At 36.1% G+C, this 25240-nt stretch overlaps 1 protein-coding gene across 5 annotated transcripts in view; it reads left to right on the top strand.

The window, feature by feature from the left end:
* Positions 1-866: 866 nt before the first annotated feature.
* Positions 867-25240, top strand: part of LOC132285327 (serine/threonine-protein kinase BLUS1) — a 35901-nt gene continuing 11527 nt past the window's right edge. For 2 of the 5 annotated variants that reach the window (XM_059787499.1, XM_059787495.1), the window contains exons 1-16: positions 868-1147; positions 1265-1524; positions 3824-4078; positions 5747-5871; positions 6156-6200; positions 6289-6370; positions 6458-6526; positions 7764-7934; positions 8045-8110; positions 14505-14573; positions 14680-14817; positions 14904-14974; positions 15243-15461; positions 18098-18210; positions 18371-18465; positions 18596-18637. In XM_059787499.1, the coding sequence (XP_059643482.1) occupies positions 1366-1524; positions 3824-4078; positions 5747-5871; positions 6156-6200; positions 6289-6370; positions 6458-6526; positions 7764-7934; positions 8045-8110; positions 14505-14573; positions 14680-14817; positions 14904-14974; positions 15243-15461; positions 18098-18210; positions 18371-18465; positions 18596-18637 (1719 nt within the window). In that variant the 5' untranslated portion in view covers positions 868-1147; positions 1265-1365. Of the gene's footprint in view, positions 1148-1264; positions 1525-3823; positions 4079-5746; positions 5872-6155; positions 6201-6288; positions 6371-6457; positions 6527-7763; positions 7935-8044; positions 8111-14504; positions 14574-14679; positions 14818-14903; positions 14975-15242; positions 15462-18097; positions 18211-18370; positions 18466-18595; positions 18638-25240 lie in introns of all 5 variants that reach the window. The other 3 variants (XM_059787497.1, XM_059787496.1, XM_059787498.1) reach the window with 3 other exon arrangements.

Raw genomic sequence — 25240 nt, 5'->3', positions numbered from 1 at the left:
TTTATTTTCAAATTTTCTTGAAATAGTTAGTTGTAGTTGTAGGGTCATTATAATTTAATATATTTTTTTATTTTTTAATTTGCAAAAAGAACACCCATATCCAATTTTATTCATATAAAAACTTAAACTCTTGACTTTCTCCTTAAAAATGTCACATAATTTGAACTAATAATTCCAAAATTAATTTTCAATTTTTTATATAGTATCTTGTGTCCAACACTGAGATAAATGGCTTTCAAAGAAGATATAGCCGCGCGTGCAGTCAGATGGGCGTGGAATTGATTTCGAAATATGAAAGTTTTGCTTTTTGCGGGATTTTTTTTACGAAGTCACGCTACCTTAAAAATCGAAACTGCTATATTTCCCAAGAAAAAAAAAAAAAAAAAAAAAAAAAAATCGAAACTGTTCAGGTCATTCCTTCCCATCTTTTTAAGTCTCAATCTGTGGCAGATAAGCAAAAAAAAAACAAAAAAACCTCAATGAAAATTCGCCACGTCAGCACCAACACTTTCTAACTAATAAAAATATCGTAGTTTCATACCTGATTTCATATAATTCGTCACCACAGTGTCACTGGAGAGTCACTTTATTCCAAGTAGGTTTTCCCAAAAATTTTATCACGTGTATGTCACGTGTCATTCAGTTGTGAAAATTGGACTCTTAAAGGCAAGGCAAGAGTTTAAAACAGTAAGAGACCTTTATGTGCATAAACTCATCATATACATATATATACATAATATATATATATAGATATATCTCTATTAAATGAGGAGAAATTTCGCATAACAAGTGGCGGGATTCCTGCATACAAACGTCTCCCGTTCGAGCGGCGATCCGAGAGGCGCGCTTTCTCTCTCTGTCTCTCTCTCTCTTTCTTTCTTTTTTTTTTTTTTTTTTCTTCTCTCACGAGAAAGAGGAGAACAAACTTGTCGTCATCATCGTCACTGTTATGACCATAATCAATGCCGTTCTAGGCTTTTCCTTCTTTTCACTTCTGTGTTTCTCTCTCTAAAATCTCGCTTTCTCTCTCTATATATATATGCATTTTATATGATATACACACATATGTTGAAAGTCTGGATTTGATTGCTTTCGTTACAATATTGTTCTCCTAAGTAATCAATCAATGGATAAAAAATCGATTCCTGTATGTTATCTATTCTAATTCTGCTGATAATTTTTTTTTTTCACGCGAACGAACGATTTCTCGGATTTTGCTTGCTCTCGAATCTGATCGATTGCCTTTGCGTGCTTTTACTTGCAGAAAATTCGGATCCGTAGATCGTCTGCGAGCTGCATTCGCGTGTCGTTTGACGTTCAGTAGCGGCAAATTTTGTAGCGAAGTAGAAGACGAAGCTCTGAAGAATGGAGAAGAAGAAGTGTCCAATAGGAGCTGAGTATTATACTCTGTATGAGGAGGTAGGGCAGGGTGTTAGCGCTTCGGTTCATCGTGCCCTATGTATTCCGCTCAACGAGATTGTTGCCGTCAAGATTTTCGATTTTGAACGGGACAACTGTGATCTGGTAATCTCTCTGTCCTCAATCATACATATATACATACATATATCTATATATATATATTTGATTTTCATTTTTTTTTTTCTTCCTGCAATGTTTCGGAGTTAATATTTGAATTAGCTTGGTTATTGTATGAAACAGAGCAATATCCTTGGTTGTGCAATTTTCTTAAGCATGTTATAGATTAGAAGTAATTTGTAATTTAGATGTAGGGAAAAATATGATTGAATGTGGTGTGACTGAGTTTATGATGTTCAATAGATTGCCGTGAAAAATGATTCATGTAGTTAACCCCAAATAGTTTGGAAAGGGCTTCATTGAGTTGAGTTGGGTCAAGTAATGCGATTTAGATATAGGATTTCATGTTGTGAGACCAAGGTTCTTGGAGGCATCTAGAGGCACACAGATAGATATAGCATTTTACTGATCAAATATGTTCCCTTCCAGTAACCAGAGTGTATGGTGATAATGCAAAAGAGTAGGTTTTCGAAGGAACATGGGACATAGAACTCATACACTGACATTCAACACACGCAGAGACTGGGCTTCCTTTCCCTATGCATCAATCCCAATTGAATGCAATGCGGCCAGAGTCCCAGCCAACATTCTTATACCTGTCCGCTGTCCTTTCAATCCTCCCGACTAGAAGGCAGAAACAGCAACTCTGGCCTGGCTGTATTTCTTCGTAGTTGAGGTAGATAGGCGACCACCCATGATTCCCATCAAGCGTTAACATTAATGTGAATGTGTTTCTTTTGAGCAAATCTAGTTTTTCTTCATCCATCTGTCCAAAAACATTGAGACCATGTGGTCAACGTTAAGTTTAAAAGAGTAACCAGAGTGTAGGGTGAGAATGCAAGAGGGTAGGTTTTCAAGAGGAACATGGGGCGTAGAGCTCATACACTGATATTCAACAAACGCAGAGACTGGGCTTCCTTTCCCAATGCATCAATCCCAATCGGATGCAAATCATGCAATGCGGCTAGAGTCCCAGCCAGCTTTCTTATACCTGCCTGCTGTCCCTTCAATCCTCCCGATCAGAAGGCGGAAACAGCAACCCTGACTTATTAACCTCAACGGGCTGTATTTCTTCATAGTTGAGGTCAGTAGGCGGTCGCCCATGATTCCCATTAAGCGGGCTCAAAGCAGTTCAATAGCTAGTTCCGTGTGTGTTTGTTTGTTGGGTGAGTGAGGATGTCTATATGTGTATAAAATAAAGATATCTGCAATGTCAAAAAGACTTGTTAACCCAGTCATTGTTGAATATTTTGTGCGCTTATCTCAGGTAAAGCCCAGGCTCAAGTTTCCTTAATTTCATTTTTCTAGTGTTTCTACATCCATCTGTCCAAAAACATTGAGACCATGTGGTCAACGTTGAGTTTACTTTTGAAGTGTCCAGAATTTGGACTGATGAATACCTCTAGATTTTCATTTTCTGTTTTTTCATCTAAGACATCCTCAGTTTAGTTGTTTAAAAAAAAAGCAGGAAATGAAACAAGAAAGAAAATTTAATTTCTGTTTTACACTGCTGGTTTTAGAAAATTGAAAATTTCAGCTCAACTATTTCAAGTGCAGTAGTTGATTTTAATTAACTAGGTACAAAAAAATGAATAATGTAAAGATTTTAAAAATTGGTTTCTTCTCTCTTCTTTTACACATTTTCAGCAACTGAATAGAGCATATTCTTCCCTGCATTACATTTCTTTCTTCCAGTACCTTTTTTGGTGGATTTGGTGCACTCGGGAAGAGGGGAGGGGGTGGGGGGAATGATATGACATGGAGTGTCCCCGTGTGCATCAGGTTAATTTGGGGTAGGATTATACCTGGGACCCATGTTTACTTTAGGGGTTATTACCAACCATCCCATACAGTTTAAAACTTGATCTTATTTTGAGAATTCAAGGCCATGTTGACAATAAATGAGTGAATGAAACTAAAATATGAATTTTGGAGAACCATCTGTCAGAGAGCGTACATCCTCTATCCCCTCCTTACTTATGTAGCAACAGTATGCATATGGTATATTGTTTAATCTGCCATTCACTCATGGGCTATAAATTACTGTAGTTCTTTTTTAAGCTTTCTGCGAAGACTTATTATCAACTTGTTTATTGATTTTGTAACAAGTGATCAAAAATAGTTGTAGTTTTCATATGAAGCTTTAGGGAAAGGTCATTTTCTTTCCGAAGCACTTGATATTAATTGTGTTAATGGTTGTTACGGTTGTACAATTGGATATGCCTGTTTTATGTTGATTGATAACATGAATTAGCTGTTTTAACAATTTGTGCTGATCTCCATGCAGAACAACATATCTCGTGAAGCACAAACAATGATCCTGGTTGACCACCCTAACGTTCTTAAATCGCACTGCTCATTTGTTAGCGATCATAATCTGTGGGTTGTTATGCCATTCATGGCTGGAGGTTCTTGTCTTCACATATTAAAGGCTGCATATCCAGATGGTTTTGAGGAGGTTGTTATTGCAACAATACTGCGAGAGATATTGAAAGGATTGGAGTATCTTCATCATCATGGACACATTCATCGGGATGTTAAGGCGAGTGGTTGATTTATTATTTTAATTTAAAGGAGTAATTGTTGGTTCCTATTTCTTTTCTCATCTGTTTAATTTTAAATATCATTGAGCTAATGGAATGCATTTGTTGGGTTTCAATCATTTCTAAATTGTATTATTCATGCTTTGATGTTTTACTCTCTAACCAAATTACTCTTCTGGCATGTCGTTTAGTTCTCTAATGATTATTGTACTACAATGACACGATTTTCATTGCATTAAAATGTCTGTTTCATTGGACTACAAACATAGTTCTATAAACAATATAATCCTAGAAGTTATATTGGATGTTACAGCTCATTATGGTTTCCTTTGACATGCTTTAAATTACTATCAGCAACAAATGTCAATGTTATCACAGGATTTTGCATGGAGTATTTCTCGTGAGTTTCAGTACTGCCGATTTTTGTAGGATCTTATTTTTTTATTTTTTATTTTTTTTCCTTTTTTGTGATTAAGAAACTTCTTGCTATAGATTAATGGCCAATTAAAGCCATACCTTCATCCTTGCTATTATTGTTTTCAATTTCCATAATGTGATCATCGAAGATGAAAATGAAATAAAGCAGTTATATTAATTTAATGAATAGATATGATATTCATACTGTATTGATTAGTGTATAGAATTGCAGGTCTTGTTATAAAGAATTTGCAGGTTACAAGTTTCGCACTGAACTTTATTTGATGTAAATTATTTGTTTCAAACTACTTCACTTTTACATTCTTTGGTGCATAATAGAAGATGATTCTTTGCTTTTAGATCTATATTTATGAGGAATAGCTATGCAAATGATGGTTCTCATTTCGGATCTTAGTTTTGAGGCTTCTATCTCCAACACTTTATTTAAGGATCTTGATTGATATTTGTGTGTAACTATATTGAACTATGAACTTTGAGCATTGATGGTGATTAAACATGTATGTTTTCCTTTCAGATCTCAATCCCTCATGGTGGGTATATCAAACAATATTCATATAAATCAGATTTTAGCTACTTATAAAAAAATAAAAAAATCAAAATGTAGCTGCTAGTTAGTGAATAAGAAATACTCCAAGTAGGGTGAGTGAAATGGACCCTAATAGGATAAAGAAAGAAGGTCTTTTCTTTGGATATACTTGGTTTGCTTCTATGCACTTCAATGAAGGATTTAAGTCCTTTCTGCTAGGTCCAAGAACATAGCAGAAGATCTGATCGAACATATATGTCTTGTTTTACTTCCCTAAGATTCTATAATATCGACTAATCCAAGCCAGCCTAAAAGTGCAATAAGAATTGTCTCCAAGCGAACTCAACAAACTCCCCAGTACCTAAACAATCCCTAATAGCAAACGCAGCAACAATCAACATTTAATTTTTAAAATTTCAAAGATAGATAGGATCTAATAAGATCGAGTTGGATTCTTAGCCTAAAAAATAGAACTCACCACTATTCACTATTCCAGTATAAAAATTGGCGAAGATCAATGTGGAATTGGATCAATTGACAGCGTGATTTAATGAATGGGTACACAAATAGACTTGCTAAAGTGAATACTAAAATACCAAATTGTGTATGAGATGTAACATATGTTTGATTGTAATTGCTGAATTTTTCCTTATTATAATCCCATTACTTAGATTTTCATCCATGCCATCTTTGTTTCTAATAGGCTGGAAATATTCTTATTGATTCTCGTGGTGCAATCAAGCTGGGAGATTTTGGTGTTTCTGCCTGCTTGTTTGATTCAGGTGACAGGCAACGCATGAGGAATACGTTTGTGGGGACACCTTGTTGGTATGCTTTTTACTATTTGCATTTCAAAGAATTTCTTGCTTTTCTTGCTTTCTCTGGTTTTATATTTTGTGGATAATCCCTAGCAATAGCTGGGTCTGTACCCGGTATAAATCAGCTTATCCACAGTATATTTACAAATATCTTGAATGATAATGAGTTTACAAGCAAGCCAGAAGGAAGCAATGCTGTATTGTTCATATGAAGCAGAGTGTGGCTCAAAGATTATCTACCTCATTGTTTCTTGTTATGAATTTATAGCCAAATGATGTATGTTTGTTCTGTAGGATGGCGCCTGAGGTCATGGAGCAATTGCATGGTTATGATTTCAAGTCTGTGTATACATTTCTTTCAAGTATTCTTTCTTTTTATCCTACTAAGTTATTATGACATAATGTTCATTTGACATTTTTCCTGCAGGGCTGATATATGGTCTTTTGGCATAACTGCTTTGGAGCTTGCCCACGGCCATGCTCCTTTCTCAAAGTATCCTCCAATGAAGGTGGGTACATCATATATGCTCGCATGTTTTATCTGTATTTGATTGAAATATTAGTATATTACAATCTGAAGTACTTACAATTGGTAGGTATTGCTTATGACCTTGCAAAATGCACCTCCTGGCCTTGATTATGAGAGAGACAAGAAGTTTTCTAAGGTTTGTTGTCAACATGCATCTCTTTGAGTTTTAGCTTGGTTGTAATTAGGGGTGGCAATTTATACCCAAACCCATTAAACCGCCCAAGCCCGCCCATTAAAATTAAATCAATTGGGTGCCCAATTTAAATGAGTGGGTCATTAATGGGTAAAAAGTGGGTACCCATTATAATGATGGGTTAAGAGTGGGTGGGTACCCATCTTAACCCACTCAAACTTAAAGCAGAGGCAGAGGCAGTTCTTCGATCGATTCATTTTTGTGCGTATTCGATCGATGGTAAGAATAACTCTCTCTCTCTCTCTCTCTCTCTCCATACATATATATATGAATGTGTCCATTTGGTTGCTGAGAAAAATGGATTATGAGGATTGTTTTTTTCTCTCTCTCTTTTTTTTTTCAATTTAATTTGGTGAATTGTTATTGAGGATATAATCTTTTGATTTCATGTGTTTTTGTAGTTAATTATATATATACTGTAGAATCAGAACATAGATGGAAGTCCAAGTTGTTGATTTGGACTTCCATCTATCTTTCAGTTTTTTTCCAATACGGTCAAGCAACCATAAATGCGAACAATAAGTACTGTTACAAAATTGTATATTTTTAACCTGTACAAGTGCTATATATATATATATATATATATATGAAATAATAATATTGAATAGGCTGCAATAGAGAATATCACTGGTTTATCAGCATTGTACAATATTGATGAGCAACACTGAATTATGCTATTCAATTTTCTTCTGTCAAATTCTTAAATGCAAATTTAAATTGCACGAGTCTCTTTTAAATCTCATCAAATATATATATAATACACATATATATTATCATGTTTACATTTCATAAATTTAAAACATTTGTAAATTTATGAGGAATTTACATACTGTGTCCCTTGTTTTCTTCTGATTTTTCTATTATGAGGAATTTTCTCGCACATAACTACAAAATACGAATAGATATAATATATATATATATAGAGTATTTCATAAGTTTATTTTCTATTACTGAAAATATTCCTATAAAAAAAAAAGGGGTTGGAATGGGTTTACCCGCTTATGGCCCGCCCATTTGAGCCCTTACCCATCCATGACCCGCCATTGGCGGGTTGGTAATAGGTTACTAACCCATCCAAAACCCGCCCATTCAAAACCCGCCCAAACCCACCCAATTGCAACCCCTAGTTGTAATCATGTCTGTAACATTCTCTTTTAATTTCTTTCTCCCTCGTCCTTAGTCCTTCAAGCAGATGATCGCTAGTTGCTTGGTGAAAGATCCTTCAAAACGGCCTTCTTCTAAAAAGTTGTTGAAGCATTCCTTTTTCAAGCAAGCTAGGTCGAATGATTATATATTACGGACACTTTTGGAGGGGTTGCCTGCTCTTGGTGATCGTCTTAAGGAGTTGAAGGTTGGTGTATTAATTTTGAGTGCATGATTAAATAATTCACTAGCCAATATCCATTGATGCTATTTCAAGTTATGTTCTATGCTTACAAATATGTCTTTATTAACAAATAGAGAAAGGAAGAAGACATGCTTGCGCAGAAGAAAATACCAGACGGGCAAAAGGAGGAGATATCGCAGGTTTGAATTTTGGATCCTAACTAAGATTAGTAGACTTTGGCAGTTTGCTTAATTGGGAAGCAGCAGTTAACTTTCCATTTTGTTTCACTTGTTATTATCTGGTTCAGATGTGTTGTTCAGTTGTTCCCTATATAAATTTACTGATTGGCGGTTCATAGTACGTTCAAATTCTTTGGTAGAGATCAGCATCTCATTTGCACTGTCAGTGATTATTTATATGACTAGCAGTTGTCACTGGCTGTTTGGATTGTTATGCAGTTTAGTTTTCCTTAAACATCATGCTTTTAGGTATCTTAAGATCATGAATGTAATAGATGACTATCAGCCTTGCTAATACCTGCATGTCTTCCATATTTCTATTTTTTTGCTACTAGAATCACCATATTTTCTGCTTATGCAAATATATTTGCTTTTTGATTTGATTTGGGACTTTTGTTACTTATTTGTGTCCTAAATATATTTGCTTCTGATTCATTACTATCATACTCGTTTATATTTCAAAGATTATTCGAAGTAAAAGCCCTGTGCTGCTGCTTCTCCAAGTTCGGAGAAGTACAGTGTTTGAATTGGTCATCAGGTTGCAAGAAGTCTAATTTAAGAGATGCTATTGTTAAGAGAAAAAATAAATAAACTAAAACAATGCTATAGATTTTTCTTTGAGTTCTACAATTCCACGTTTCTGCTTTTCTTCTCTTATGTTACCTCTGATGTCCACTTGAAGGATCATACCCTTATATACTTGGGCAATCTGATCAGAGCCATGCTTATGACATATTAAAATCATATATTACTGACTTGAGCATAATTCTACATGGTTGAACTTATCAATTTAATTGAGGTCTGAATTCCAAAATTTATGGACATGACTTGTAGGATTTGTATCTACAAGTCGAGGTAAAAACTTATGAGTTATAAAATAGAATGTAATTACCATGGCAAAATAAGAATAGAATGTAGCTATACATACGACAATTTGGATCTATATTTTTTTGATACGAGAAACATAATTATACATATATATATATATATATATATATATATATATATATTGTATCTACAAATTTGATAATTTATAAATGTCAGTAATTTGAATATACATTTGTTCTTCTCTAATTTTTGGGTGCAGAAAATGGTTCATCCTTTGGGAACAACTTTTTAAATCTGTTTTGGATCAACTCAGAATAGTATCAACCATGATTAGTTCTAATGTATTGCAATCCAAAACCAAACGGAGTATTTGTGAACATTAATGTTAATAAAACTGAGTCGGTTTGGTTTGGGGTAGGAGCCTTAAATTCTATAATTAGGAAGCAAAAAGCTCTGTCTGACCTTCATCAATTTTTGTGTCTAGCAATCTAAAACCAAAATAAAGTGAAAATAACTTAACTAAATCTGTGCATTTTGAAGTAGAGTTGGTCTGATGTGGCTTGTGTTTAAGGGCATTGAAGTTTATAATTGGAGGACAGAACATGACAATCTAATCTATTAGAATGTGGAAACAAGTATGTCAATAGGATGCTAAATCTCTTTTCAAATTTAAGGGACATATCTTTGTGCTGATTTCAATATGCCAGTCATTTCTGGTCTCTAAATTCAATTCTCCAAGTTTGCTCATTGTCCATGGATCTGGCAGCATATGCTAATAACAGGTAGATTAGATTGAACTAGGGTGGGAAATTGGGGATTCAATTTTGGCGATATAGTGGCTTGAATTGTGGGTTAATAGTCGGAGATTTCCGCATTATAATTTGAATAAATCAAAGTTTCCTGAGAACTGATCCAAAAACTAACTTGAGGGAGTTATGTTGGTTATCTTGGTGCACTAGACAAAGTTTTATTTCTAATTTCATTACGTCCCTTTTCAAAATGTGAAATTACCTTAACTATGTAAATTGTAGAGCCTATACTCTTTTAATATGTAGGAAACTTAAAATGTTGTTCCCAGTATTTATCCTGTTAATCGAGAGTGCAGTGAGGGGTGGATTGGATCTAACCTTTGGCACATAAAGTGGTTGTCCTCAATTTTTTTTCTAATTTTTTTTTTCTTAGTTGGTACTCACACACACATGCCTCCATGGAAGTTTGAACCCCTGACCTCCCTTTGGAAAGTAAGGGTCTGATACCACTAGGCCACTGGCCCATTGGTGGTTGTCCTCAAATTTGAATTTGCATTTTAATACTTGGCAGTTGCGCTTTTACCACTGTACCAAGCAATGACCCCAATATGTAGTGGACCTACACATGTTTGGATTAGTAATGCTTTTAGTTTTTATTACTATTGGTAAAATAAAAAAATTAATATACTAGAATATATTGGCAGTACAATCACCTTGAGTTAGATTGGCCTACGAGCATGAACGCGAAGGTTTCAGATTTAGCAAAGTTATCATGGCCTGTGCTCTTTTTTTGCCCAAGCTTGGCTTGGCTTGGCTTTTATCAAGAGACTTCTAGTGGGGAGTCCAAAGAAAACACCCTTACAAGCTCTTTTACCGCAAATGATATAGCGCAGCATGAAAGAGGGCTTTTATGGAAAATGGTAAGATTTTATAAGTAAAGGGCGATTTTTAGGTGGATTATGGTAAGATTTTGTTGCGAAAAGACTAGAAAAAAATGGTGGCTTTGGATTGTTGAAGTACAAAAAAGGGTAACTGTTTTGAAATTTAAATTGAGCAAGGGAAGACGACTTTTTTGGGCTATTCTGGGGCTAGATAGTCAGTTTAGTACAAGTAATACTAGAGTGATATGTTAAGCATGCAACTTAGTTAATTATGCCATACAATTAATTAAGACCAGAAATTGATATTAGACAAATAGAGATAATTAAATAGGCATAATCAAAGATAAAGAGGTAAGGTAATAGAAAAGCTAACACATCGATGTAACGTGGTTTGGCACTCGCATACATCCATGCCTCAAGATTGCCTCTTGAGGATTCCCAGATCCACCATGGGGTTCTTCTTGCGGGTGAAGAGCAAACATAACCACTCTTACTTGCAGGTGGAGAGTAAACCTTTACAAGCTTTTCCAATCTCCCTTTACTAAGTGAAATCCTCTTCACCTTAGATTTTACACTCTCAATATATGAAGAATTTAAGTTTGAGTGCACCATGATATCTCTTCAAAGATGGATATACAAGTGAAAGCTCAAGCACCTAGAGTTATTACATGAAGTATTCAAATTGTTGGAAAATATTATTATATGAACCCTTAAATTACTCCTAGGAGAGATTTTAGCCTATGATAGAATATTTGATTGGAGTGATTTATGGTATTAATTTTAGGAATCTTCCATTAATTTATTTTCCGTATTTATCACTTGTATTCTTTTACCTATAAATAGATGTGATCATTGCATAGAAAGATTAAGAGAGAATATAGTAAAACAGATGTAGCCCTTTGGGCCTTGTGTGTTTATCCTTGTGTTCTTCATTTTTCTATTTCTCTCTTCAATTATGACACAAATGAAATCTCAACTCTAGGATTTAACCACTACGAATTATATTCTAGTGTTTGGCTCACTAGTGGTTGCTTCCAATGAATGGTTTTCATCTTTTTAAGCTCAATGGTAGTTTTCACCATCATAAGGTGTTCAAGTAAGTGTGTACACAATGGTAAAACTCTCTTGTAAATAACGTCCATTGCAGAGAGTATTTATAGTCCCCCTAAGAGATGTAGCCGTTATATGAATGAGTTGACTGATTGACCTTAAAGTCTTTTGATTTTCTGGACAGACTCAGTCAACTGGTTATTTGGGATCAATCGACTAACTTCTATGAAGTCAGTGATGGCCAACACACTAGTCTTAATGAGTTCGACTGGTGTATTAATATAAGTCGATTGGTTAGAACAAGCTTCAGACTAGTGAAGGTACTGGAATGAATAAGTTGACTGGTGCTCATAGAGCAGTCGATTGAATTGGCCTTACTTTGAGATGTTGCCTTGCTGAGTTCATTATAGGCACAATTCCATTCCATATCAACTTAGGACTTTATGGATTGATGCAATTTATCTCAAGTCCTAATTCTATGGATCTTGGGACCATTAAAATGATATGAATCAATTTGATCCAAGGTCCTTGAGTCCACTCAATATAGCATTGAGATCTTAAAGGTATGTAAAGCTAGAAAAATCTCAATTGTGAACTAAGGCTCTATGAAATTGAGTTCAAAGCCTAAGTCAATGGTTCTAGGGACCTTTAAGTGATGTGATTCATCTCAAGTGTGGGTCCTAGAATTTGCTAAATTAAGAATTGAGTTCTTTCAAAGCTTTTGCAAGATTGAACCAACTCAAAGTCTGCAAAGGCCTTATGAAATGAGTCAATGAAGTTCATGGCCTACTACTAAGGATCTAGAGACCGTTGAATGATATGAATTGGGTCTTAGAGTCCACTAAGTCAAGAGTTGAGCTTTCAATTAAGTTACTTCAAGAATAATTTTACAATTTAATTCTAACACTCACCCAAGACTATCTAGTCTTCAATGTCTTTTAGTTGAATTCTTCATCTTTGACTTCTGTCTTTTGAGATTTGAATGTCCTCTTCAAGTGGTGGATCCTCCTTGGCTTTGCCATCGATAAATAAGCTCACTTGAGTTGAATATTCATGTCCTGTAAATCATGCACTCAAGTAGACATTAGTACAACACTTCCAATGGTTTGTTATCATCAAAATTACCCATTTATCCTTGGGTTGAAACCTTGGGGTCAACACAGCCTTAAGGTAGTAGTTATATATATATATATATATTTTGATAAGTAAGAGTAGAAATACAATATAGAAGAAAGAGAAGAGAAATATGTAAAAGGTTTGAATGAGATTTATAATATGTAAAGGCTTGAATGATATATTCACTCATTCACAACTCTAGTATTTATAGATAAAAAAGAGCACATTCTCATATTACAAGAAAGGAAATCGAATCAATTCTAAATCAAATCACAGAATATTCAATGGCATATTCTATAGCATAATCAGATCTATGCTAATACGGTAAGTCATTCCATAAATTGTGGCTATCATATTTGCTAACACCCCCCCTCAAGTTAGTGCGTGGATATTTGAGATGCCTAACTTGGACAATGCATCTTCAAACACGGTCTTGCTAGCACCCTTCTTTAGAATCTACAAGTTGCAGAGTGCAAATCTGACTAGCGATGATTTTCACTCAAATGAAGTGACGATCAACAAATCAAAAAATGTCTCCTCAGACCGTAAACAACCAATCATGTCTCATCAGACCATTTTCCTTCATACACATGTTTAAAACATGTAGATGGAAGAATCAACAATGTCTCCTCAGACCATTCCCCTTCATACATATGTTTAAACAATGTAGATGAAAGAATCAACAATGTCTCCTCAGACCATAAAAAAGAAAACACTGTCTCCTCAGACCATTTTTGAATGGGTGGTGCCAAACTCGCAACACTCTCATTGAGGTCGGATCACCCTGCCTATCCGACACCTCCCGGATGGCGATCTCACCTTAGACCATTCCCGAATGGGTGGTGCCGAACTTGCAATGCACTCATTACAGTCGGACCACCTTGGCTCTGATACCAAGTAGAAATACAATATAGAAGAAAGAGAAGAGAAATATGTAAAAGGTTTGAATGAGATTTATAATATGTAAAGGCTTGAATGATATATTCACTCATTCACAACTCTAGTATTTATAGATAAAAAAGAGCACATGCTCATATTACAAGAAAGGAAATAAAATCAAATCTAAATCAAATCACAGAATATTCAATGGCATATTCTATAGCATAATCAGATCTATGCTAATACGGTAAGTCATTCCATAAATCGTGGCTATCATATTTGCTAACAGTAAGGTAGTAGTTATATTAAAAAATTTGGGATTTATTAACAGGATGATTTTTCTGTGAATCTCCAGAGTCGATTCTAGGATATCATTTTTTCCATCGATGGTCTTCTTAGTTTCTAGTCAGCCTGACCCGAACATTATTCCCTGATTACTAAATCTGTTACTTTTTCTGTATTGATGTATTTGTTGGTATGCATATATAATTTGTTCATTTGAGTAGAGAAATAAATTAAAAGTTATTGGTCCTTAGTGAGTATAGATATTTGTTCAACATGTAAATATTTTGTTATAATCATGATCTCTTGAGATATGCTATTGATTTTTTAGTCTTGTAAATGTCTTTCTTTGGTAATATAGTTGTTTTCATTTTCATTTTCGTTTTAATTATTTGATAGGTATTTCTCTCTGTTATAATTTTACTGCCTGTTGTGGTCCTATCAAGCTTGTTTTTGTTTGTGATTATGGGCATTAGATTTTTCTTTTCTGGAGGACTTTCTTCACTTCATTGGTAGAATTCCTTTATGCTGTTGATAGATGGTTCTAAATGAATCTTTCAATTTGTATAGAATGAATATAAACGTGGGATCAGTGGTTGGAACTTCAATCTCGATGACATGAAGGCTCAGGCTTCCTTGGTATAGTAACTAACTTTCTGTTCTGATCAGCCTTCCCCTTTTAAAACTCATTGAAATTTTTTTATGTTTACCAATAAACATGTTATATGTGTTTTCTTTCTGTTAGATCCAGGATGGTGAGGACACCATGTCAGACAAAGATCAAGGCAGTAACTCAAATGCTATGTATGGACTTGATATGCGTGAAAAGAAACTTCTGAATCAGTTGTCTTCTGCGAGCCAAACTTCACAAGTTTCAGATTTAGTATGTCTACACCCTTTTGCATATATGATGTTTGATGGACACAGTTTGTGAGTCTATCTCTGGTTCCTAATGATATGGTTTTACAGGAAGATATTGATCTGATCCGGAACCAACCAACCCCTAGTCCATCAGCCGAATCAATTTTGGCTAGTACCATGTATGTTATCTTAGGTGGATGGTTCACAATATTCCTTTGACATTGCCCCATTATTATATATCTTCACACACACACACACACACACATATTTATATTTATATATAGTTTGCTTTTAAGTAGTTCTAGTAATACAGAAGATTGGTGCTTGTGGTAGCACAATTTATGGCACTTAGTTGATGTGATTTTCTTTTTATGACCTTTCTGTGGACAATGCTTCTGTGGTTTGTCTAATCAAAACTAAAATCATTTTCTTACTGTCCTTGATTAGATGTGACAAATCTGATGATGACATGAGCATTGCTAGTACAACCCAAGAACACCAAATTTCACAGAATTGTTCTCCTCGTTTCGAGGGTCAACTTGAAAATAATTTGGCTGGAAAACGTGGCTTAGATGGCACGGCTGTGCAATCTTATCAGAGGGGGGTAGGTTCATCAGGCAGCGTTGCTTCGCCAGATGCTGTCCTTTCCCCTAGTACAGAAGTGAGGTATGGTTTTTAAATTAACCACTTGGTACCTTTGGTCGTAATATTGTTATGAATAGTGGGAATTTCTTTTTTCTTTTTTCATTGAATTACTTGAAAGCAACATATATTGCCAGCACATACTATTCAGCTTAATTAAGGTTTTTACTTATGCCTTGTCCATAAGCATACTTTTTAGTTCTGTTTCTAAGGCCCATTAAATGGCTGTGAATGATGACAGTGTGACTACTGTTATCCCTTCAATTTTGAAGAATACTGTAAAAAATTGAGTGATGGTGTTTTTCATCCCCCCGGTAGTCGAATGATCTTTTTCCCATAGCGTTTGTAGCCTGGAATTCTTTCTTTGAAACGAGTAACAAATTAACAATTAATGTTTAAATTGCAAAAAATAACCTATTACTCAAAAATACTTGAAAAAAGAAAATCATGATGTTTTGCAGACAAGCCAGAAGTAATGATGTGCTGAACGCCGGTCAGTAAAGTTCAATGGATTGACTTCATTGCCACTGAAAACAAAAAACACTTACGTGTTGCATTTGGGAGCACTGAATTGGCACTTTGGATTTGGAATTGGAGGAAAAATTTAGTTCAAAGTTGGACTAAATTTTCTCCAATTCCAAGGCGTCGTTTGGTGCTCCTAAACATAGCTTTAAGGTTTTAAATAATTCAAAATTGTTGCAGGTACAACCTAAGAGTAGTTAAGATCATAGATTTTTTCATTCAGGAAAAGAAAAAAAAGTCAAATCAAACCCTGTCAACTTCACATTCTTATACTTATGTAACTACACGATCTCCCAATAGCTGAGGTCCATTTCCTCACAAATCACTCTCCTCATATCACCAATATGAGCTAGCTCAACTCATTGATAGGTGCACCATAAATCATTTGGACTAGCACACATTTGGACAAGCACACATTTCGTACTTATCAAAATGATCGGGGTCTTACAGAATTCGATAATGATTGGGTCACACAGTTCTTTCATGTGATTTCAACAATTTAATAGATATTTGAAGCAGTCCTTTAAACACTTAAAAGTTTTGTACAAGGATTGACATATATATATGCGTTTATGTATATACATGAATGTCTTGAAGTAAGCTATGCATCTTCTAAGTTCAGGAATTATTTAACTAATTAGAATGGTAGAACATGTCAATCATTGTACAAAAATTAGAATATTACTTAGGCTGTGTTTGGCGGCATGGAATTGGAGCCTTGAAATTGGAATTGGTGGAATTGGAGAAAATTTTGGTTCAATTTTCTGAGTTACTTTTCTCCAATTCCAACTCCAAAGCTCCAATTCCATGCCTTCCAAACATAGCCTTAGTAATATTGCAACATCTTGTGATCTCCTTTTAGTTCTTCTCTCTATCAAGGTAAGTAATATTACAAACTCTTGTGATCTCGTTTTAGGTTTTCTCTCTCATCAAGGTTGTAGACTGATTAATGTAACCCTATATATTCTTAATACCCATGTTTCACTCCTAGTTAGGTTTGGATTTTTATTACTATTTCTATGATTTCTTAATTTATTGAATACTTAATTATCTTTTACGATTTTACCCCTTAATTTACCATTAATTTGTGTTATTAATTATTGGTCATTCTGGGGCATTCTGGTCCTACATCAATATGTTCCTTTGGTATTGAAGATGATCAGATGCATCTAGGTCCAACTCTTAGCCGTCTGTAGTGAAATGTCGATAATGCGCAGCAAAGTTTCTATTCATATCTCAACTCAGACACTTGACTAAATCAGCAACACTTAGGCTGAATGTCTCTTTTGTGGATTTACTTTATTGACCAGAGTTCTCATGAAGAAATGTATGCCGTTGTGTTGGCCCTAATGTTGGGATTTTTTTACCAATCTTTCTTAAATTTTATTTTCCATAACCGTAAAATTGATCTGAGGTTCTGAATCATGAAACCAGACTGCTGAGCATGTGGTCAGTACCTATAAACAGCTTTTGTCAATAGACACTTTCAGTTGTAATACCGCCCTACCAAAAACCTGTTTGAACAGTGTTTTCTCCTGATAACATAAATAGCTGACCACTGCTGAGCAGAAAAAGCCATTCAATCTTGTTTGGCAGTTAGTTCGAGTAGGTATTTACGAGACCAGAGTTATCGGACTTTCTTATTATGTCGATGGATCAGGCGTTGGAATATTTCATTTAGGCCCATGACTTAGGAGTACTTGAGGCTGAAAAGACTAGAAAATTGGAGTGTTGAACGTATATCATTGCATTTCCTCATATCATATAATCAGTACATATATGTTTTAAACTATCGAAAAGTAACTTAATTCCTGTAGTTTTCTTCTCTATTTTAGTGGTACCGAATACAAAACAAATTGCAGTTGTGGCCTTCCATTTTTTACTCATACACGAATCCAATTTTATTGCAAGGGTATTTAATTCTACATTCCTATTTCTAGCTTCTATCGGAAATGGTATACAGTTATTTAACTAGCAGAATGTTATTTTCATTGGTTCTCTTTTTGAGTTTGTTTTTTCCTACTACAGCAATCAAGATATTTCACTTATAATTTCTTTCATTCTTTGAATAAAATATGTTTTATTTATCACAATGCAATTTTTTTGGCTTTTTTTACTAACATTTGTGGAACTTTCAGCTGTAAGTTGCAAAACCAGCCCCAGAACAATTCAAATTGCAACGGAGTTCCAATTCCACAGGCAGTACATGATGCCACTGCTGAAGTTCTTTCTAAAGCTTCTAAAACATCCGGCAAGTGATCATTATTTTTCTTGATTCTTTGCTTCCCCAGATGATTGTCTTCATGTGGATGAATTTATTGATTTTATTTGATGGGTATATGTTATCTTTGCTCCATTTGGTGCCAAAGACTATTACCTTTTCCCATCTAATCAAAATTTTATTGGGACAGCAAATAGTGATGAACTTGATGAGAAAGCAAAGTGTCCAGTTGTTCAGCAAAAAGGACGTTTCAAAGTTACGTCAGAGAATGTTGATTTAGAAAAGGTGATGGCAATTATCTTTACCTGGTGTTACTATTTTCCCTCCAAAATCTCTACCAGTCCTCAAACCCTGTCCAAAGGGTTGATGCTACTGTTTTCGTTCAGATTGTATCTAAATTTCCATTTCTTTTCAGGTAGTTCAGCCTCCAACACTGCAAAAAAGTCATAGTATGCAGGTTTGTAACTTCTAAACTCAGCTCAGTCATGCCAAACTATCTGTTAGATCATATCTTATGCCTAATTGTTTTTTCCTAGGAGTTTCTTTTCAAAAAGAATAAGCAGTCACATTTGGACAGCTGTGCATATTATTTTACCATTCATATTTCCTGCTCTTATACATGGTTGACACGCTTGTCAGTCACACTTATGTTTAATATGGTAGCATATCAAAATGACCGTGTAATTGTTTAATTTGCCCCCAATGTAAATTACAACAGCATCACGATTTTGGTCTAGCCCAAGATGCATTCAATGTACATTGTCTTGCAAAGATTTAATTTGAGTTTTATTTGAAAGTGGCCCTCCAAAAGTATAGTAATGAATTCAAAAGAATACACAAATAAAGGAATTTGTCTAATCTACTTGAGGAATCCCATTGAAGAAGTTCCAAGGAACTTCTGCTTCAGGCGGGGCTTCTTATTCACCTGAGCTTTCAGAAATAGCAGTAGTTTCTTCTTGTTATATGAATAAAATAAATTAAATTACTTATGAAAATAAATTTATTCTTATTTTGATTTCTCGGAAGGTGATTACCGTATTTCTTGTTGTGTCCTATGAAACTTAATTATTTGAAAGAACTTGGCTTGAGCCTCCAATTCAGTAACCAGTAACAGTCCCACCTTTGTGTGCGTGAATTTTCTCTTTTGTCTCACTTGCATTAGTCTGCAACCCTTAGCTTGAGATTCAAGTGGAAATGGAGAAGCAACTGAAGTGCCTAAGTTACATGCTGATTTATTTTTGTTTTTGTTAGAATGCTTTATATATATATATATATATATATATATAAGTGTTGGGCCATTATGTAATTACAGAAAGTTGATAGGGGTCCTTGTGTTGTTAAGTAAGACTTGTACTCTTTATATAAGCCTTGTACACTTTATTAGGTTTCAGTATGATGAATATATACAAGTCTGAAACTTCTCTCTCTCTCTCTCATATATATATAACTTTGAACATGGTATCAGAGCGTACGATCATGGGTGTGAGAATCTGTAATTGGGTTCTTATTGTATAAGATTTGAATTGCAGTTGTGGTGTTGGTGATCTCTACCGTCGGTTCCTTGTTTGTCATCATCAACAGCGGCTTGTTCATCGTCGTCAGATCTGCAACGTCGTCAGATCTGGGAGTTGTTCGTCGTCGTCTCTGCCGTGTTCGTCGTCGCCGGCAGCTTCTCTTTGGTTTGCCAGCGAGCTCGCCGACCTCTGCAATCTTGATTCGCAGAGGTGAGGTTCATCTCTGTTGGCCGGAAGTTGCAGCGATCGCTGCTTATTGATTCGGCCGTTACTTGTGATTGGGTCGCTGTCGTCGTCGCCGCGTTATTCCCCGGCTTCTGTGAAGGTGTGAAGAAGAAGACCTCTGTTTGGCTACACGGTTATAGCTACTTCAACCCTGGTTTGCTAAACCTGGATAGCCCAGGTCAGTCCAACCCATTTGTCCAGGCCCGTTTACCAGAACCGACCCGGTCCAAGATCCGACCCGTTTTCCAGGTTCAGCCAGAATACAGAATTTGTTTTTTTTTTTTTTTTTTTTTTCTTCTTCTTTGTTTTACTGGATTCAACATGGCATCTAGTTCAGATTTACTTTCACCCACGAACAGTCTTAATTCTCCCATGACTTCAGTTAAACTTAATGGGAAGAATTACATATTGTGGGCTAAATCTGTTACCATTTTCCTCAAAGGCAGAGGTCTTGGTTCTCATTTGACTAAAGAGAAACCCAAGGCAACTGATGCCACCTTTGATGCATGGGAAAAGGAAGATGCTCAGATCATCTCTATGATGATAAACAGTACTGAACCCCAAATTAGTTCAACTCTACTTTATTTGGATACTGTCAAGGAGATATGGGACAGATTGCAGCAATTGTATTCTGGGACAGGTAATATCACTCGTGTTTATGAGCTTTGTAAGCAGTACTTCAATCTTGAACAAGGTACTCAAAGTATAGAAGAGTATTACTCCAAAGTTATGGGAGTCTGCGAAGAGCTGAATATGTATCAGCCCATTACCGGTGATGTTCGCAGTATACAACAACAGCGTGCGGACTTTAATGTTGTCCGTTTTCTTACTGGTTTATCATCAGCATATGAGCCTTTTCGTGCACAGATTATGAGCAGTCCAACACTTCCATCTCTTGTTGAGGTGTTTTCTAGACTTCAGCGTGCTACACTTGCAATTGATACCTCAAATTTGAATATTGGACAGAGTGGTGAGCGTTCAACATTAGTGGTTTCAAAGGGTGAACATAATACTTACCGTGGAGGTTGTGGGGGACGCTCCACACGTGGTGGTCGTGATTCACGTGGAGGACGTGGCCGTGGCAGGGAATTCAGAAAGTGTACCAATTGTGGTCTTTCTAATCATACTGTGAACTTTTGTTGGGATCTTCATGGGAAACCATCTAGTTATGCCAATCAAGTTTCCTCTTCTCCGAATGATGTTGCTTCTGGATCGCACAACGTAGCTGAATCAGATACAGTTCCTGTTCCACAGGATGAGTATACTTAGTTTTTGTCTTATAAGCAAGCATCTAATTCATTTTCTACGGCTACTTTTGCCCAGTCAGGTACTGCACACACATGTCTATTGTCTTCTAGTCGCAGTCCTTGGATTATAGACACTGGAGCATCTGATCATATGACCGGATGTTCTTCTCTTCTATCTGATTTTCATTCTGTACATCCTTCTCAAAGTGTTACTCTTGCTAATGGTTCATCCACTCAGGTTTCAGGTTTGGGGACAACTCAACTTAGTGATTCATTGTCTCTCTCGTCTGTTTTACATGTTCCACAGTTTCCCTTTAATTTAATGTCTATCAGTAAGCTTACTAAATCTCTCCAGTGTTCTGTTACATTTGATCCTACTTCTTGTGTGTTTCAGGATCTCAAGATGAAGAAGACGATTGGTACGGGGCATGAAGCTGGTGGCTTATATTATTTTGATTTCGAACCTTCTCCTGTGGCTCTTCAGTCTTCTCTGTCTCCATTCCAGTGGCACTGTCGCCTTGGTCACCCGTCACTTCAAGTTTTGAAGCGTCAAGTTCCTAGTCTTAGTCATTTGAAATTCTTGTCATGTGAAGTTTGTCAACTTAGTAAGCACCATCGCTTGTCTTTCAAGTCTAGGGTTAATAATCGTGTCTCTAGTCCTTTTCATTTGGTTCATTCAGATGTATGGGGTCCAATAAAACATTCTTAAATCAATAAATTTCATTATTTTGTGACATTTGTGGATGATTATTCTCGCCTGACTTGGTTGTTTTTAATGAAAGATTGTTCTGAGTTATTTTTAATTTTTCAAAAATTTCGCAAAGAAATCCAAACTCAGTTTGGATGTCCAATTTGTATTCTACGTTCTGATAATGCTAAGGAATATTCTTCAACTCCATTTGATACATATTTTAGTGGTAAAGGAATTATTCATCAAAATTCATGAGTTTATATTTCACAACAAAATGGAGTTGCAGAACGTAAGAATCGACATCTCTTAGAAGTAACTCGTGCTCTTTTTTTTATACGCGTATGCCTAAACGGTTGTGGGGTGATGCTGTTCTTACTGCCTGTCATCTTATTAACCGTATGCCGTCTTCTGTATTAGATGGCAAATCTCCACATTTTATTTTATTTCCTGATTCTCCCTTGTTTTCTTTTCCTCCTCGGGTTTTTGGATGTGTATGTTATGTCCACAATCTTGGTCCTGGTTTTGATAAATTAGACCCATGTGCCACAAAGTGTGTGTTTCTTGGCTACTCTCGCTCTCATAAAGGTTATCGCTGCGATAGTCCTGTTTCTCTACGGTACTTTATTAGCGCAGATGTAACGTTTTCTGAGTCCACCCCATATTTTTCAGATACTGATTCACTTCTTGATATCACTCTTGAGTTGCCTCCTTCTGCCGTTCCTCTTCCCTCACTCTCTCTTCAACCTCGATCTCTTGTTCCTTCATTTGCCCCGTTACAGGTGTACACTCGAAGACCAAAGCCATTTGTTGTCGTGCCTCCTCCATCGTCTTCAGAGTCTTTGGATCTGGCGCCTTCCATTGTGTCTGATTCCTTGCCTATTGCACTTCGTAAAGCTCCTCGCTCATGTGTTACTAACCATCCCATTGCTCATTATGTCTATTATAATTCCTTATCGCCATCATTCTCCTGTTTTTCCTCTAAGTTGTCTACTACATTCGTTCTTAAGACTGTGCAGGATGCGTTGTCTGATTTGGGCTGGAGGAAAGCAATGCAAGATGAAATGGATGCTTTGCATAAGAATGGCACGTGGGATCTTGTTCCATTACCTCCGGATGTCAAACCTGTTGGTTGTCGCTGGGTATATACTGTGAAGTATCTTCCAGATGGGTCTGTTGAGTGTTTAAAAGCATGTCTTGTTGCCAAAGGTTATACCTAAACTTATGGTATTGACTATGACGAGACATTTTCTCCCGTTGCTAAGATTTCTTTTATTCGTGTTTTGATTTCTCTTGCTGCTAACAGACATTGGCCTCTGTTTCAGTTAGACGTTAAAAATGCCTTTTTGCATGGTGACTTAGCAGAAGAGGTTTATATGGAGCAACCACCTGGGTTTGTTGCTCAGGGGGAGTATCTTCACACTGTTTGTCGCCTTAAAAAGGCTCTGTATGGATTGAAACAATCTCCACGGGCTTGGTTTGGAAAATTCTCTGAGGTGGCGTTAAAATTTGGTCTTAAGAGATGTCAGACCGACCATTCGGTATTTCGCCAGCGCACTAAAGCTGGCTTCATATTTCTTGTGGTGTATGTAGATGATATTGTGATCACAGGTGATGATTCTGAAGGCATTGCTAAGTTGAAGTTGTTTCTGCAATATCAATTCCACACTAAAGACTTGGGTAAACTTAGGTATTTCTTGGGCATTGAAGTTGTTAGATCCAAGAAGGGTATAAGTTTATCCCAACGCAAATATGTGTTGGATTTATTAGAAGAAACAGGTATGTTGGGTGGTCGTCCGGTTGATACTCCTATGGATTCAAGTACAAAACTTGTATATGATGAGGGTGATCTATTTAATGACCCGGGCAAGTTTCGTCGCCTTGTTGGGAAATTAATTTATCTCACTATCACTCGACCTGATATTTCATATGCAGTCAGTGTTGTAAGTCAGTTTATGGGAGTTCCTAGAATGCCACATTGGATTGCTGTTCTTCGGATTATACGATATCTCAAGAAAGCTCCAGGTTTATATAAATCAAATGGTCATCTCAGGGTGGAAGGTTTTACAGATGCTGACTGGGCTGGTTCTCCTTCAGATAGGAGATCTACTACAGGCTATTGCACATTTGTAGGAGGAAATTTTATTACATGGCGAAGTAAAAAGCAGACGGTGGTAGCTCGATCTAGTGCTGAAGCTGAATATAGGGCAATGGCCCATACCACTAATGAGTTGACATGGATACAACATTTTCTAAAAGAACTTGGGTTGATAGTTGAGGCTCCTACTCCATTGTTCTGTGATAATCAAGCAGCAGTTCACATTGCATCAAATCCTGTTTTTCATGAGAGGACTAAACATATTGAAGTTGATTGTCACTTCATTCGAGAAAAAATATTAAGTGGGAGCATCTTTACTCCATTTGTGAAGTCTGAAGATCAATTAGCTGATATGTTTACCAAAGCATTGGGTCAACCGGTTAAGAACTATCTGTTCCAAGCTGGGATTATTTGATATATATTCTCCAGCTTGAGGGGGAGTGTTAGAATGTTTTATATATATATATATATATATATATATATATAAGTGTTGGGCCATTATGTAATTATAGATAGTTGATAAGGGCCCTTGTGTAGTTAAGTAAGACTTGTACTCTTTATATAAGCCTTGTACACTTTATTAGGTTTCAGTATGATCAATATATACAAGTCTGAAACTTCACTCTCTCTCTCTCATATATATAACTTTGAACAGTTTCCATGGATGCACATCAGGAGAGGTGATGAACCGAGAGGGGGGGGGGGGGGGGGGGGGGGGTTTGAATTGGTTAATCTCTTTCCAACTGAATCAACAAAGTATAGAAGCAAACATTCAAATAGTTTCAACTAGGGAAAACCTTGGTTCTTGGCCTCAGCCAATAAAGTCCACTACTAGCTGTATGTACCTTGTTACACACTCAGTTGTCTCACCCTCTGCACATACCCAAGCATAAGAATGGACACTAGTTTTCACAACCAATACACACACTAGTTGATTACAGTGCACACTCACACTCCCCTGTCCTAAGCACCCTTGCTTGGACCAACAAAGCTCATATAGTTCACCACATACATCATTACAAATGATAAACAATATAATCAAGGTCTTTCAACAAGTGAAACAGCTTAGACAGCACAAAACTCCATGTTACTACCTCAAAAACACTAATCTGTTGCAGCTAGGGTTTGAGGGGTAAAATTGGAATTTCCCTTTGAGATCAGTTCACCAGTAGCTTCCACAATCTTATTTCACTGCAGTACTCATGTTCATATCTTTAAACAATTCAGCATAGCATGAGTATATCACAAGATTAGGTCTCAGTACTTCAACAAGCACAAAACAACACTG

This window comes from Cornus florida, unplaced genomic scaffold (assembly GCF_030987335.1).
Source record: "Cornus florida cultivar Cherokee Brave unplaced genomic scaffold, ASM3098733v1 CherokeeBrave_3.0.0_Hap2_Chr11, whole genome shotgun sequence".
Classification (NCBI taxonomy): Eukaryota; Viridiplantae; Streptophyta; class Magnoliopsida; order Cornales; family Cornaceae; genus Cornus; species Cornus florida.
The sequence above is the reverse complement of the archived record's forward strand: the minus strand, read 5'-3'. Positions and strand labels throughout refer to the sequence as shown.